Source organism: Psammomys obesus, unplaced genomic scaffold (genome assembly GCF_907164565.1).
Source record: "Psammomys obesus unplaced genomic scaffold, mPsaObe1.curated_primary_1811, whole genome shotgun sequence".
NCBI lineage: Eukaryota > Metazoa > Chordata > Mammalia > Rodentia > Muridae > Psammomys > Psammomys obesus.
Window position 1 is genome coordinate 7,678,420 of NW_026590062.1, and position 16,782 is coordinate 7,695,201.

General features: G+C 42.1%; 1 protein-coding gene across 3 annotated transcripts in view; it reads left to right on the top strand.

Annotated features, from left to right (window-relative positions):
* Nucleotides 1-16,782, top strand: part of Med13l (mediator complex subunit 13L) — a 221,437-nt gene that overhangs the window by 108,740 nt on the left and 95,915 nt on the right. For all 3 annotated transcript variants that reach the window (XM_055605858.1, XM_055605859.1, XM_055605861.1), the window contains exon 3: nucleotides 8,329-8,413. In XM_055605858.1, the coding sequence (XP_055461833.1) occupies nucleotides 8,329-8,413 (85 nt within the window). The remainder of the gene's footprint in view (nucleotides 1-8,328; nucleotides 8,414-16,782) is intronic.

A 16,782-nucleotide genomic window follows, 5' to 3' on the forward strand; every position in this document is an offset into this window, starting at 1 on the left:
CCCTCCCCTTCCCTTCTTCCCGCCCTGAGCTTTTATATGAGTGTCCTGCAACCTTTGGTTTGTTGCTTCACATGACAGAACAGGTATAACCATATATTTACTGATCTGGTATCACAGCAATGTGGAATACAGATACAGTTCTCAGTAGCCAACTCTGCTGATGTGGTAAAATTTACTTTTTCTGACCATGATTGATGGGATATTGTGAATTGGTAGTGACAGTGTGTCCTCATTGATAGTAATGCTAGCCCATGGAGTTGTTAACTAGAAACAGTAATGTGTAAGGAAAAGGTGAATAGTTAATGACACTATTTATAGACCTGTCTTGGAATCTTACAGTGTAAAGTTGTCTGTTTTTAACATGATAAACTTTAGGAGACTCACTTCATTGGGTGTAGTCCTGCAGTGGAAAGCCTAATGGTGCAACACATAGACATTATGCCTCTGTGCACACAGGCTGAGTAACAGAATCACATCTTCCTGCTTTTTGTTCCACTTCGAGTGTTTTCTGGGTCTCAGCATTTTTCTTAGATGAAGATTTTGTGTCTATGCAGATGAACTTGTTCCTTTTCAGATGGTGAGAAGACAGGCGGTGGATCCAGAGTTCTCACTGCTGTTTGTAGCAGCTGTTGATAAAGGGAGCCAAGGTGAAAGGGCTGCTAAGAGGGGCTTAGGTTAAGCAAGGGTGGCTGGAGGAGGAGCCAGTTGCACAAGAGAATGGCAGGTGGAGGGCCCAGGGTGTGAGCTGCAGACAAAAGGCTAGTGCCTTTTGGAACTGGTCAAAAGTGGGAGTACAAGTGCAACTGTTGCTCAGTACACTCAGACACACTTACCACCGTGTGCTTTCCACCTTGCTGAAGCTGGCTGAGCAGTGCTGTCCTCCGGTGTTAGTAAGCCAGGTTTCCTGTTTGCTACACTCCTTCAGCTCCTTTCTCGTTGTCTGTCATTCAGGTGAGTAACTGCAGTGGATGAAGTGTGTTATAGTGTATGGTGAAGCCAGGAGCTTAGAGTGACTCTAGTTACCTTCATTGTGTGGCTGACACTGAGTGCGGTGAAGGCATAGTTGCTGTGGCAGGACTGTGCTTCCAAACTGGTCCCTTCATATGTATGTCATTCCTTTTTGAAGCACAGTTGATTACAGTTTAAAATTTTTGGCATATAATATATGAAAAGTTATATACAAAATAAATGAATTATCCAGCAACTTGATGTGGTATCTAATAAATATCATAGAGACCCCAGAAGTTTCCTGATTGGTTGAGGTTAAATAGTCAGCACTAATGAAGTACTTTTTGATTGGTATGTTCTATAGTAGCCAGTTTTAAATCATGGAATGAAGAATTAAGATCATATATGAGTTGACAGAGAATTTAATCATGTGATTAACATGGTAAATGGTAAATACACTTTTTTTTTTCTGCATGAAGAAACCATTTTAAATAATGCGTAGATTCAAGCCCACCAAATACCAGCTTAACTGTAATATTGGGTTTCATGAGATTGTCTGGACCAGTCCTGAAACACTGGAAACCCTTGGGGTCTGTCCTAGAAGCTGACACCATAGTGAACCTTGATGTCCTGCAGGGCCAGAGCTGGAAAGACTCAACCCACGCAGCTCCAGTAGAGCAGCAGACCTGGCAGTGCTCGGCTTGCTGTCTGCTTTTCTGGGCCTGCCTATCCCTGTGCTTTCTCCAGTGCTGGGTGACTCCATTCTCGGTATACTCCTTAAAGTAAATCCTCGATGGTACCTTGTTAAGGAAGTAGGCAAGGGTCAGTCTTAGAAACCTCTGTAGAGCTTCATGATTTACAATGGATGAAGCTATAACTGAGGCCACACTTGCCTGCAATCCTAGCACTTTGGAGGGTGAGGCAGAAGTTTGCACCAGCCTGAGCAACAGAGAAAGGAAAAGAAGAGACACCATAAGCTAGTTTTGAAGATGTATGCACCAAGGAGTTTGGATCTGCTGGGTTTTGTCCAAGCGTCCCTGTGTTGGATTCGGTCCTCAGTATGATAGGTGTGTTGGGCCAATGGGAGATAGTTCTGTGGTCACTATCCTCCCATCAGCAGCTCTCATGGCCTCAGTTCTTGGAAGAGAGGCATCGTGGAGAAAGAAGCAAGGCTCTGAGCTGACTGCTATGCTTTCTCCCTGGTCCTTGTTTTCACCCCTTGACACGATGAAGTCAGGAGACTTTCTGCCTCAGGAACTGTGAGCTAGGAAACCCACCTTCCTCATCAAGTATGTTGTTCTGATAACAAAATAGAATAACTCATTGGAAGAGTTACACACTCTGCCTTTGAAGGTGAAGAAGAATGATACTTTGATTTTGCTAAGAGTCTTCATTGTAACCAAACAGCACAGGGAAGCCAAATAGCCAATGTTCAGGTTGCTAGAGTACATTTAAACAGAAAGTTCTTAAGCTCTGTGTGTGTGTGTGTGTGCGTGCGTGCCTGCACGCCTGCATGTGCACCCGCGTGTGTATGGGAGTACACTGCATGTGTGTGCATGCATGTGAATGTACACTGTGGCATTATAATTGATTACTGATAATTGATTTTATTTTTTCAAAAGAAACCCATGAGAATAATTTGATTAGTTTCTTTTCTTTTTCTTTCTTTCTTTCTTTCTTTTTTTTTTTTTTTGGAGAGGGTGTTGTTCATGATTGTACACAATGCAAAGGGACAAAATAAAAAGGAGTCTTTGATGTGTAGATAGTAGAAGTTCTGTTGTCCTGGCTGAGTCTGGATAATAATTGCCTTAGAGACTCTCAGCTTTGGCTTCAAGAAGTCCATTTAAAGGCACATTAGAGGTAGGCTGCAGGTGTTCAACTTTCTGTTGGGTAGGGTATCATGCCCAAGACAATTTGACAGTGTAAAATTGTTCAGGAGTTTTGATGGACTGTAAAAAAAACAGGTGTATTTGGTTTCCCCAACCTCATCACCCCCGAAACTTTTAGTGTGTGTGCTGGGGAGGAGGGCGGAGGCCAAGCAGTGGGGATTGAAGCAGGGCTCCATGCCTGCCAGATAAGTATTCCTTTACATTTCTTAAAAAGAGGTTATAAAATTTATTATTATTAATAATTGTTTTGCTTTAGATTTACTCATGTGCATGAATATGCCCCGCTTGAGTGTCAGGGCGTTATAGATGGTTGTGAACTGCCGTATAGTTCTGGGAGCCCAACATGGATCCTCTGCAAGAGCAGCACGTGCTCTTAAACACTCAGCTGACTCTCTAGCCCCTACAGTTGGTTCAGGTTTCAAAGTTTCTATTTGTTTATTTTCTTTCTCTTAATTTCCTAGGAACTATATTGTGTCTACTCTTTACGTATGTGAGTTCTTTTGCTTTATAACACATTTTTAATGTAAAGTAAATGTTATAGAAAACTTTAAAAAGGAGTTTTAAAAAATGCTAATGTTAATCTTCAGAATGTACTTTCCACTGTTTTAACCCTACTCATTTCCACACCCAGCAAATGCATTTTTTTTTTTTTTTCCTTTTTCCTAACTATCAATCTCTGAACAGACTGTGGCCGACAACACACACGCACAGGCACTCACACAGAGGGTGCAGCCCAGGGTGTGGATGGATGCTCACTTCTGGGAGTGCTGTAGCAGAAGGGCCTGTATTTGCTGGCAGGGCCTCTACCTGCAGAGCTGGAGCCTGTGCTAGTGATGGCGTGCTGGGCCAAGTGATGGGCTCATGGAATTATTCTGCACTCCTGTTTTTCTTCAAACAAGTATTCTTAAAAACTGCCACTAAAATAGAAAGCTTGGCACAGTGTTTATATAAATGAAAACAAGCTATTTGTAGTTAAACTAGGTGAGAAAAAGTGCAGCAAAAAGTATAGTAAAAGGAATATAAATTAACACTGCTGTCAGTGCCACAGACTTTTGGTGAGAGAAGTAGAAAAAGAAAGGCCAGTAGTAATTAGCTAAAACATGAGCAGAGTTTACACTGTTTCCAAGACATGAACATGTGGTCTGTGTTTACTGGGTGAGGCTCATCCTTGGCTGTGGGCTGCACAGTGCCATCTCTCTGGTGGAGACCGGACACACAGAGCAGACAGTGGTCTCGGAGAGCATTCCACGTGGTGGTCAAGTTGTCTCTTTCTCTTTTTTTCTCCCCACTCTTTCTCACCTCCATTCCTCCCCCATGCTGTTTTTGCTACATTTGCTGTTTTAACCTGTCAGTTACAAAATAATTAGTATGTCACTGTGGCTGGCGGCTCATACAGGAAAAATCTGCCGTCTCTTAATGAAAGGTGATTACAGTCTTCCCTGTCTGTAAACGTGCTTGTTGAGGGGCGAGAGTGCATTAGTCTCAGGCTGGTGTGCGAAATGAAGCAGCAAGAAGCAGCAGCATTGCTGTCACTCCAGGCGTGTCTAATGAACTGTGTTTGCATGTTCTGGTGGTCACGGCAGAGAGTGCCCTCACCAGGGCTGAGCTTCCTATAAAATGCTCCATAAGATTAGTGCAGCAAGAACAAAAATGCTGGCTAAGTGGGGGTCGGGGGAGAATGCCATGGAGGCAGCTGCATCTCAGCTATAGCGGGAGATTGCTCAGTGACGGTACTGACAGACAACTGTTTGAGCTTCAGTGTTCAAGGCAGCCTGGGGACCCATCCCCCAGAATTTTAGTAGCTGTAGTGTGTATTAGGTTTCAGAGCAGGTCACCTCTGAAGAGTAGGAGGAAAGAAATGGTTTTAATTTCTTCTGTTTCATTGAAACCCAAGGATTGAGTCTTGTTGACTAACATAACCATCTTAGAGGAAGTTGTCTGAAGCATTGCTGGGTTTAAGTGAAAATGCCATAACTGAATCACATGTGTGTGTGCTATATAACATGTATGTCTATCATATATGTGTGCATCTTATATATCAATCACAAGTATGGTTTTCATTAACGTTGGACAGTTCGTGGTGCCTAGACTGGTAGTTTACACCTACAGTCCTAGAGCTCTGGCAGCTGAAGCAGTAGGATTGTCAAGAGTTTGAGGCTAGCCGGGGCTACACTGTGAGACTCTGCTCAAAACCAAACAACTCTCCCCAATTTAATTCATATCTCATGATGATCCTTTGTAATTTCTGAACAAGTAGCCATTTAATAAACACCCTTACATAAGACATTTACATGAAGCCTGGAGTTAACAGTGAGGTGCAGACCGCCCTCCAAGGAGCTAGAGGTCACTACCAGTGGCTGCCTTCCAGACCCTTGTTCATTTACACTTTTTTAAAAAACTACATTAAGAATATAAGATAACATAGTAATGATCATTGTAAAATGCTTGAAAAGACTGGTGAATGGGGGTGAGCTTGGACTTTGGATGTCATTGTGACACTTGACTATTTCTCTTTCAGTGTGAGGATCACAGCAACATGGGGCTGTTTTCTGCACAGCTGTCTTCTGAAGGTCTTTTTCAGTGTATCCAGAAATCTAATTCTCTGACCTCCTTTAGTTGAAAATTTACTGGCTTAACACGAGTCCTGTGATCCATTGAAATGCTAACGCAGGTCATGTCTCAGCTGCCACAGCGCTGAGCAGAAACCTTCATTAAAATTCTGGTTATCCTGCAACTGGCAGAGGACCCATGCTGTTAGAGATTCTTGAGGAAGACATTAGGCTGGTGAAATAGCACGTCACAGCCTCACTCCAGTCTGCTGAACATCAGCAGGGCTGTCATCCTCTGACGCCGCAGATAGGTCAGGACAAACAGCATTTCCAGATCTGTCTTCTGTTATTAATATTTATCCTCTGCTCTTTAGTTGACTTACGAATTAACAGTGGAAAAGCTAAATCCATTTCTGATACAGATTTGTTAAGTGATACCAAGTATTCTACATCCATAAGCAGTTCAAGAGAGCAGTGTACTGAGAGGGTTGGATCTGATATAAATACGTCCTTTTAGTTATTAATGACTTAAAATAGATTTTACAAGGCAATCAATGACAGCAAAATGATGATCAGTCAATGATACTGTGTGTAATTGGATTTTTTATGGGAATGATACTATATTTCAGAATAAATGTGACATTATGCTACTTTGTTACTCAGTTTTTTGTTGTCAATTTTTTAGAAATCAGATATGTCAAAAATTCTCTAAGTATCATTTGGCACAGTCCGTAAGTGAAATTGGTAAATGTTGTCTTGTTGCAATGTGTGCTCACTTTATAGTTCTCAGGAAGTAGATGTGCAAATTGGAAAGTTTCGTTTTTAACTACAGTTGTATGCATTGAACAGCATAGTTGAAACAAAGACAAGTAGCAGATTCTCATCTCCCTTTAGATTCCTGTTCCCTTGGCTATATGTCACTGCAAACCTAACAAAGGATGGTCCTCTCCTGTGCCTTGCTTTTAAAAAGTCTGTATTTGTGGGGTCCAAACAGAATGTGCTTTTCAGTAGTTTAGTGGCTGAATGAGGAGCTGTATTTCCAGCTAGTCGTCCTCCCCCCCCCCTCCCCCAGTGGCCAGTGCTCTTGCTGAGCTCCATGATCTGAACAATAGGTTTCAGTAGTTTTGATGCCTGAGGTTAAAACGCAGTGGGGGAGTAAGGAGTGTTTCTGATGTTCTAGATGTTCATTTCAGCTTTTGCTGCAATGTGATGCATTAAGGGAAATATGTATCATAGTTCAGAGGGAGCCTGTATTCTTTGAAAGCAATTCTATTTGAGAGCCAAGTGCTACGGTCCTTCCCCACCCTCCTGGGTTTCTCCTCATCATCACTTTTTCTCATGGGGGCCAGAATGGTGTCATCACTTTTCCGTATGGGCAGAATGGTGTTTGCTGGGAAATTGCAAGCCACTGAGTGTTTTCTGCCATATTGACACCTTTTATATGGCCTTTCTCTTAAAGAAGCATATTAATTCTGCAAGATGCAATGTTTTAAAAGTTGGGAAAACAAATTATGACAATTTTGAGTGTTTGAACACTGACCAGTAATTATCGCTATTTAAAATTTCCTTTATAGAATAGTCTCTTCTGAAAAGTGTTTAGTACTTTTACAGTTTATCTGAAAGAGCTAAGCACAACACTTTAAACAGATACTGAGTGTGGCTTTGCAGTCACCACAGCAAGGTAACCCTGTGCCAAGAGCCTGTGTGTGCACACAGCAGCTGTGGCTGTGCTTTTATTTGCCATTCTTAATTCGGCTGTAACAGTTACAATAGCTGGAGGGGAGTGTTTTGTTTAGGAATTCTTTGTTTTGATTGACATTTTCCAGTCATTTATTATACAGAGCTATTTGATTTCTTGTGCCTTTTTCTTCTGATACAAAAAGAATTTTAAGTTGATAAATACAGTCTACAAAACAGTTTTCTTATTGCTTTTTTATTCATACAGAAATAACATTTAACTCTGAAGCTTGGAGTATAGATTTAAAATGTTGTATTTATCACTGAATGATTTGTGGGGTTCATGAAGAGAAAGCCCAATTCCTGTAGGTGTTTTCACACAATTTGTGACCATTGCCTTTGTCCCCAGACTGTAGGTTTCCTTCTCAGGAGAGCCTAAATCCACTCAATATCCAGTTGCAAACCTCAGTTAAGTACTGTGAAGCACTGCCTTGACTCTGAAAGAGATTCCACCTGCCTCCATCTCCCAAATGTCTGTCTTTTATTTTATTTTATTTTTCTATCTTGAATCAAACCAATTTAACTTAAAATGAACTTACCTCTTTTGTAGCCCCCTCCAATTGTATAATTATGAAAACAAAAAGAACTTTAGGACTGCATGGGCATTGGGTTCTCTTGGAATTACTTGTTGGTCCGGCATAAATTACTCAAAGCTAACATGCTATTTTTCCCAAATGTCAAGCATTTGTAAAATTACAAGTCCAAGAAAGAATTTGATATTGTAGTAAGAATTAATTTTTAGCAATATCTAAATTCTGTAAAATCCCATCTAGATAGACTTTTATGTAGCTGCGTATAATTCATATGCTTTTGAGACTCGCCTCCCCAATCTCAGTTTTACTGTATGACATTTTTTTTTTTTTTTTTTTTTACTTTCCAATAGATATCTGTCAGAATTAATCTTTGAGACTTGGGGAAGTTGCTTTGAGAGTTTCAGAAATGACTCACATTTTGAAGGTTGGGGAGGCTGTTGGGAGTGCCATGGCCCTGTGAGCATGCTGGAAAGGCTGAGCCCTGTTCTGTTTTCCTGCATCCCCACCCTGGGCTGAGGACAGTATTTCCCTTTCCCTGTCTGTTCCCTGAGATTGAGATGAAATCCTTGGAATGAGCTCATTAACTTTTAGAAAAATGTGTCAAAGTTTCTTTTTATTTGGATGTCCTTTTTACTGGTTCTTTTTTTTTTCTTTTTTCTTGTTTCTTTTCAGTTGTGGAAGAAGGACTCTGGGAAAATGGCCTTTCCTATGAATGTAGGACGCTGCTCTTCAAAGCAATCCACAATCTGTTAGAAAGGTAAGAAAGGGGCAGTGGCGTGGCTCTGCGCTCAGGAGAGCCCAGAGTCCACTGGGCATTAGAGATGGGTCGTTTGTCGTGTGAGAGTTAAGTTTTCATATTTACTTTAGTTTATAGTGATAGCAAAGTTTAGTGGCAGTATATAGAACTTCTGTATTCCCCCTCAGTCTATACGCATTTCTTGTTCAGTTTTTAGTTTATTTCTGGAATCATTCACAGACTTGCCATCAATGTTCGTTTTACTCTTTGAATAGTATGTGTAAATTTCCTGAGGTCAAGTCTGTCTCTCATAGGATCACAAAGCTGATGAAACTGTTTCCTCTAACCCTCAGTATAATTGAGATGCTGTCGGTTGTTCAGTTACTACATTTTCTGCAACAAGTTCAAGATCTAAACTATAATAATACATTGTTTAGTTTTCATAGCTCTTCAAATCTAGGAAAGTTCTTTCTCTCCTAATGTTCTTGTTGATACTGCCATTTTTGATGAGTGAGGGCTTAGCTTGGCCCCTCAGTTTGAGGCAGTTTCTTGTGATTTGATTAAGCTTATGCTTTTTAGTAGGAGTGCCATGGAAGTGAGGCTCTACCTACCCTGAGTGTCAGCGCATCTGACACATGTCAGTGTTGTCTGTCAGTGATGTTAGAATCTGCAGTCACTTGATTGGAGTGATGTTCTCTGTCAGGTTTCTTCACTCTAAATTAGAATTTTGCCAACTGTGATCCTGGGCAGCCTCATTCCTGTTGTAAGTTGTGACAGATGCAGTGGGACTGGCATTTCCCCTCTTCTAAATCCCGCTCACTTGCTTTAGCACCTGCTGAAGGTCCTTGCTGGAATCATTATTACCGTTATGACTATAATATTGATTTGAAATGTCACCATTTCTTTTCTTATTACTTGGCAATCTGTTATGAAGAAGAAGTCTTCATTTTTGCAATAGTCAGTCCCTCTACTTCTTCTCTCCCTGCTCTTCCATCTCCTTCTTGTTCTCCTCCCCCATAGATCTAGTCACATGCATAAACATATTTGGGTTCTTTGAGCTGGTCTGGCAGCACACACGTGTAGTTGCATGACTTCAGAAGTAAAAGCCAGAGGGTCAGGAGCTCACGGCCAACCTGGAATCCTTTGGGTGTTTAGAGAGCTATTGTTAAAACAGACCTTCATGTTCATGGAGTCGTGTTTTATTCATAGGTTAGAATTCATTGCTATCATTTAGGCTGAGTGCACATTCTTGCAGAGCTGACTGAAAACTGTTGACTGGAGTTGTTCTCTGACACCGTTACTGTTGGAGTGCTCCCTTGCCTTCTGATGCAGGAGTCTTTCCAGGCTCTCAGTGGTGTTTTGAGGGGAGACCCAGATGACTAAGAATGGCTTAGCTAAGAGCCTCAGTGGGAATCCATGTTCCCTTCTCTGGAATCTGCAGACAATGCTCAGACAAAGCTGGAAGGACATTGAAGAACTGTCAAATTTATACTCCAGCTGTTGGCTAAGGGTGATAGCCAGAGGGCATCATCTGAGCCATTTAAAAAGCCTTTTCCTTTCAAAGGCTGTACTTCCTTTAGATGGTGGGTCCTTACACTACTTTGCTCTGTAATTTTCTGCAGAGGTGCCACATGTCTGAAGAAACATTGACTTGAAGATCAAATAATCATCAATGAAATATTTGACAATTTTTGTTCCTCTGCCAAGTAAACAAGAACAAAAGTACACCCAAAACCCATTCTGGAAAATAGTAAAAATATACCATTTGCATAATCCTATGTCTTATAAAGGGCTCATCAAGAATATGCCTTTAAATAGGGTTCTGGGGTATACTAAACAAAGCATATTTTTAGTATTGTGTCTTTAGATCATGATTGGTACCCTCCAGAAAAACATAACTTTTTTTCAGTCCTATGTTTTAGCGTTTTTATTTGTTGGGAGACAATTAGAAGAATAGAAAAACCGAGTCTAAGGACATTATCTAAGTTACTTATTCAAGGTTTCTGAGTTTAGAATTTATGTTGGGAATTAAGGCATGAGTCTAGTTGAACCATTATTTTTAAGAAAATTGATTGTGACATACAATAAAATGTGGGTCTCAGTTCGGCTGAAAGTCTGTCAGCACTCAGCCTTACGTGAGCAGCCTATGGTTGGGGTGGTGGGTGGCACTTCAGTGTCCATTACGTGCAGAATCTATCTCATATACTCTCGTCATAATAATTACTTTCTATATATTTCATTATTTTGTTATATGATAAAATAGTCGCAGGATAGCCTATCTGAGATTCCTCTGGGAGTCGGTTCTGAGACTGTGAGCTGGGCAGACTTTACCTGAGAAAACACTTGACCTGGCTTTCTTACTCAGGTAATTCAAGGCCCTTTTGAAAAATCTGTGGCTCCGGTCCAGTAACATAGTCACTTACTGTTCTTCAAACTTGAAGTGGCTACATTGTGTGAATAAAAATTATCCTACTTGTGAGTCAGGAAAGCATTGTAAGTGGTGGTCCCTATTTCTCTTTATTCACTGCCAGCAGAATCTGGATGGCAAATCCATACTTTACCTTTGAGTTTTTCCATCATTTAGATCACTGGCTGTAATGGTTTCTCAGTCTGAGATGTAGTTTGGTGTCTACTTTCTTCAGTTTGTGTTGCGCTTTTCTGCTTGTGCTCAGGGAAGGTTGGCCTGGCTTTCCAGTGTGAGTTCTGAGTTCCTGGCATGCAAACTGATGAGTGGCTCACTGGCTGTCTTGTGTGCTTTCTAAATTATTTTTTTGTTTAGTTTATGTATTAACAAAACTTGAACAGGTGATTTATTCTGCTTTTTATTTTTAAGTACAAAGATACTTAGTTAAGAGGAAACTCCATTCACTACCTTGAGAAGCTCTTGCTTAGGTATGAGAAGGAGCTGTATAAACTGATCTCTGTGAAAGGCTTGGCAGAATGATGTCACTGCAGTGACTTGTTAAGGACAGTTTCACTCCAGGAGTGAAGTAATACTGTCGTTTTCACACAGAAGAACATTGCATTCTGGACTACGATTGATGGTACTGAAGCACCACTCTATTGATATTCTGTAGGTGATTTTAAATTGTAAGCAATATGACTTCAGATACTCATTTCTCTTGTTACTGTTCAGTGTTTGCCTGCCCTGTAATATGCACTTCCGGCTGGAGTCATTTGTCCATTTAGAAACAAACAAGTCCACACACTACTCTTGTGGACATTTGCATAAAAGTGTCAGACTGAAGAGAACATTTATGGTTATAGTTTTCTGTTTGTTTTGTTGTTGTTGTTGTTGGTTTTTTTGTTTGTTTGTTTGTTTTTTCCTAGATACCCTTTTCTAGAAATCCTTTCTTTATTACCTGCAGAGAAAAGAGGTGTTTTGGATCTCAGCTCCATCACCTAACCTACCATGATGCAGGCCTTGGCCCAGCGCACTGCTTTTCTCATTATGAGAGCTCTGTGTTTGGCTGACTGCCCTTACAGCTAAGAGAAGGACAGTAACGATTGCTATTTTCAGAGTGGAAACAACAGTGCTAGTTCTCAGGATTCTGGTCTGTAATGTCCTTCTTCTGTGGTCCCCCTTTCTTGAGTATTTCTGTCATCTGAGCGGTTTCTGAAGGAGTTTGTTTCATCCTCAGAGAACACTTAGTGTTAGATTGTGATTTGCACTAAGCAGAGTGGAAATTTCCTTTCCTATTGCTTTCATGGTTTTATTTTAAAAGCTGTCCTCTGGGCCTTATTCAGTAATCTTTTAAAAAGTATTATAGTGGAGATTAAATTTTTTTTAAGATTTATTAATTTTATTTCTATGACTGTTTTACGTGTGTGTATATGTGTGCACCAAGTGCATACCTTCAGAAGCCAGAAGAGGGCAGCTGATTCCACTAAACTGGAATTATAGATAGTTGTGAGCTGCTGTGAGTGATAGGAACTGAACTCATGTCCTCTGGAAGGACAAGTGCTCTTAACCTTTGACTATCTCTTTAGCCCCATATTGTCTCTGTCTAATGCTCCGTCCATGTAGTTGCTTGTTTGATAATCAAACCCAAGTTCACAGCCCCATGTTTGTAGTTCTTATGAAATTGAACTCTTTCCCTCCTTCCAGCCTTCTACCCAAGTCACTCTCCATTGGCCACATTCTTTTCATTTTGGTGGTCACTGGCCTGCTTTAAATGTCTTGTCTTGCTATTGCCTCTTTCACCAGTCCTGCTCGGCTCAAGGATGCTATATTATCAGAAGTCAAAGCACCCCTATCCTTCATAGTAGAGGCTGATTGTGTACTTGCAGTGCTGTCAGCTAGCTGATCCAGGCCCCTGGTGCTGAGCAGCAGACTCTGCCTCTCCTTGCAGGATTCCTGTTAGAGTGCAAAGAGCACTGGCAACTCAGGAGCTGCAAGCCTGTGGTGCATCTGCCTGAAGTAATGCATACTATGTCTGCTCATATATCCTCAGCTAAGACACAGGCCACAAGGCTGAAATGGATGACAAAGTAGAATCTACAAGGGAGAGATCAAAGTTACATGACCATGCTGGATGTCAGTGGAATGATAGTCTATCTTCCAGTTAGCAGCTGTTTATGACATGGGAACAGAAAGATTTCTGGAGAGGGAGAGACAGAGATGAGACAGAGACAGACAGACAGACAGAGACATACTTACAGAGAGAGACAGACAGAGAATGTATTTGGAACTCTCTTTGCTTCTTTAGGTTTTGTCTTTGTGACTTCTTAGTCAGAACTTGAGAAATGGAGCTTGCCAGAATTTACTGTTTTAGATATTTTCCATGTCTTTTGAGAAAGTAAGCATGCTTCCTATTTTTTAAAGGCCAATTATCTTTTGGCTAAATGCCCAGGATGATAGAATACCTTTAATTTGCTTTTTATTTATCTAGAATTAGAATCCCTTGCCATTGAGCCTAGCCCATCCCCCTCTTTTAGTCTTTCCCCACCGTGTAAGAACATATGAGCGTAGATTGCTCTCCACTGTCCAACCTCGTTCATCCTGCTGGTGGCCACGCTGTGTGGCACTCGGGACTGCTTCTTCCTCATGGAAAACAAGGGTGTGTAGTAGCTCTTCAGGAGCTCTGTGATAACTTATATTTCAAACACCTTGACTGGTTCCCTTACTGTAGTTGATATGGATTTTCATGATGTATCATATTCTATTACCTGTCTATGAAAAGGAAGTAAAAATATTTGGAAAAAAAAAAAAACAGAGAATGTGTATATTTCAAAAACGCAGAGTAGTTTTTTTGTTTGTCTGCTTGTTTGTTTTTTGATACTGGAGCAGCTTGTCTCTGTGACAGTGTAGAAAACCCAAAACATCTGGCATACTGCCAGGTTGGCATTAGGTTTGTTACTCTGATTTTAATTTGTAACTGCCTGAAGGCTTTGGAATAAGATGTACTTGTTAATTTTATGGGGGCTTCTTGCTGTCCTAGATGTCAGGTCACAGCTGCTTTGCATACACTGGACGATGACTGGAGGGAGTCTTTTGAAGTTGTATGCTTGGTCATGCCATTTGTGTACAGAGGAAAACTTGGCAGTGTGGACTTTGACATCTAGGAATGATGGTGCTCTACCTGGAAGTATACTGGTGCCACGTGACTAATGGCTGCCCGGCTTCCCTATGCTCTTAATAGTGACTGAGGAAGTAAGGGAGAATAATGTGGGCATTGGAGCTGCACCTACACCACAGCATGCCCACGCACTCTGGGCTCCGCTGTTTTATGTGGGTTAGAGATGTAGCGCAGCACTTACAGTCAGTGGATCTCAGTGACAGGTGCAGCTGTAGTTGGAGAAATGGTTATATGACATGGCAACATCTGGTGCCCTTGGGAGTCACATGTAAGAGTGCAAGAAATGCATCATGGGGGAATAGTCTTTAGATTAAGGCGGCGTATATAAGTCTAAAAACCTAGAAACCAGTGGCTGAAAGGCCGGGGAGGAAGGTAGCACTGAGCGTATGTGGCATGCAGGTAGGTAGGATGCCATCTGTGGGTAGCTGTGAAAACAGAAGGTGAAATCAAGATGCCATTGGCCTGCAGCTGTAGAGGAGGAGCGCTATGCTTGGGTTTGAGTCTCTGTCAGAGTGCTGGCCAGGTGGCCTTCCTTCTGCTCCTCTCAGCTGCCCCATCTGGGAAGTAACTTGCTGGCTTAGTTTGTGGCTGCTGCCCAAGCACTTGTGACCCTGAATCAGGTCTGCCCAGGCTTTGGGAGCAGAGATGAGAACTCACACATTGCAATTTTTAATTCAGAACCAAGTGGCACAACCCAGGAACACCACATGCTCTCACTCACAGAACTTACTTTCATTTTCCAGCACCATGGCATTCCCCTTGAAATGGTGACCCTGAAGGTACAGACACTTAAAGAGATCATCTTCTCCGCTGTTGCCTGACATTGTCACCCTCTTGCCTCACACAGTTGCCTTTCAAAGTGGAGTCAACCTGCCTTACAGAAGGATGCCATCTTCATAGGAAACTGCTTTTGAAAATGTTGCTGAGACACAGGGTGACTGTAACACACAGCTGGTGGGGACTGCGGTGGTGTTGTGAGATGTTTCTCGGCAGATGGAGTTGTCTGCAGGGTTGATGTAAACCCTGTAAATACAAATGTTGACCCTCCTCCCCCAAAGAGCAACGAGTGGTGTATTTCTGGTGTTTTTATATTTTAAAACTACCTTTCTTTAAAACATTCGCCTAATTATGTTCTTTGAATATAATTAATGAATTTTGTAATGGTGTTGATGCTGAGCTTCAGTGCTTCAGTGCTGAGCTACTGTGCTTTGAGGCTGTACTGTGGAGTGACAGGCTATGAAGAGGTGACATTGCATTCCCAGTCCCTGGGTGCCTCATGGTAAGAGCACACACAGCAGACACGGCCAGAAGAGTGCTTTGTGTTATGAACAGGAAAATCATCGTCAGTGTGTGTAACACTCGTGCCAGCTCTCGGTCAAGCATTACACAGTGTAGAACAGAGCCCAGACTGTGCCACGTCACAGGCATTTAACTACCTGTTGAATAGTCACTGTCACAGCCACAGCTCTTCCAGGAAGGGTTGCAGAGAAGTGAGTCATCACAGCTGAGTGGAGAAACCAGAGGCTTCATCAGAGACAGGGATAGTCTTTGGGGCTTAAATAAGAGGAGAGGGCCATAGGGCAGTAAGGGGATCCCTGGCTCAGTGTCTGTGGGGCTGTTGACTATGGGAACTCGGCTCTGTGGCAGAGAGCTGCCATGCCTTGAGCTGCATGGCTGCCGCCTTCTGCTGTGCATTACTTTGTTGCAGGTGTTAGCAGAGCTTTTGTTATACTTCTTCCTGGTTTCTTTTCAGACTGCACATCTGCTTCACTGCAGTCTGCTGTGGAATCAGCTCTCCCCAGGTGCTGGTCTGGCCACAGAACCATCTTCCATAGGGTAGTCACAGCTCTTCCTTTTCCCCACAAAGCTTACAGTTCACAACATCATGTTCACTTTCCTTTTACCTCAGAGGAGTTGTGTATAGATCTCTACCCCAAGCCCAGCACAATTTTATCCAATGCAGTTCTCTACACAGTGATGTTTGCTGGTGGGGGTGACCCCATGCCTGTTACCACTGCTTTTATTCTGTGTACTTTGGATTTCAAGGTAGATACTCAGTAACAGCTTTTACCAAGTAAAGAAATACCTGTGTGCTAATTCAGTTATGAGATGAACCTGTGCTTAAGAAAAGAAGCAGCTGGACAGTGGTATTGCACGCCTGTAATCCTAGCACTTAGGAGGCAGAGACAGGTGGATCTCTGAATTTGAGGCCAGCCTGGTTTCTAGAGTGAGTTCTAGGACAGCCAGGGCTACACAGAAAAACTCTGTCTAGAAAAACCAAATCAAACCAAAACAAAACAAAAAGGAGAAAGAGGAGGAGGAGAGGAGGAGAAGGTGGTAGTGGCGGTGGTGGCATTAGGGAATGTTACAGAGCAGTCACTTATGTCCTGGCCATGTGCACAGATGTGTCTGGGCCAGTAGCAGCTCCCTCCACCCTGGTGACCTATGACCTTGCTGGGAGACATTCATTCCCTCTCTGCCTTAGCAGTGGACACTGTGAACTCATCTCTACCCACCTGTGGTGGGGACTGCAGGTATGATGCTAGTAGCTATTGGTTGTTGCTGGACTGCAGTCTGTGGCCATGTCTGTTCAGGAGTGATGGAGACTGACTGGGAAGAACCTGTCAATGCTTGACAGTGTCACTTCTTGTGACCTTTTCCTTAGGTAGTGGCTTCATATTTTCTGTTCAAAATTCCATATATTCATAATGTCTATCACTTAGAGGCATGAAATCAGATTGGGTCACTTTGGAAATGATTTTCTTTACTATGAACAAGGGAGCTCACACACTTTCAAGATAAATCCAGTGA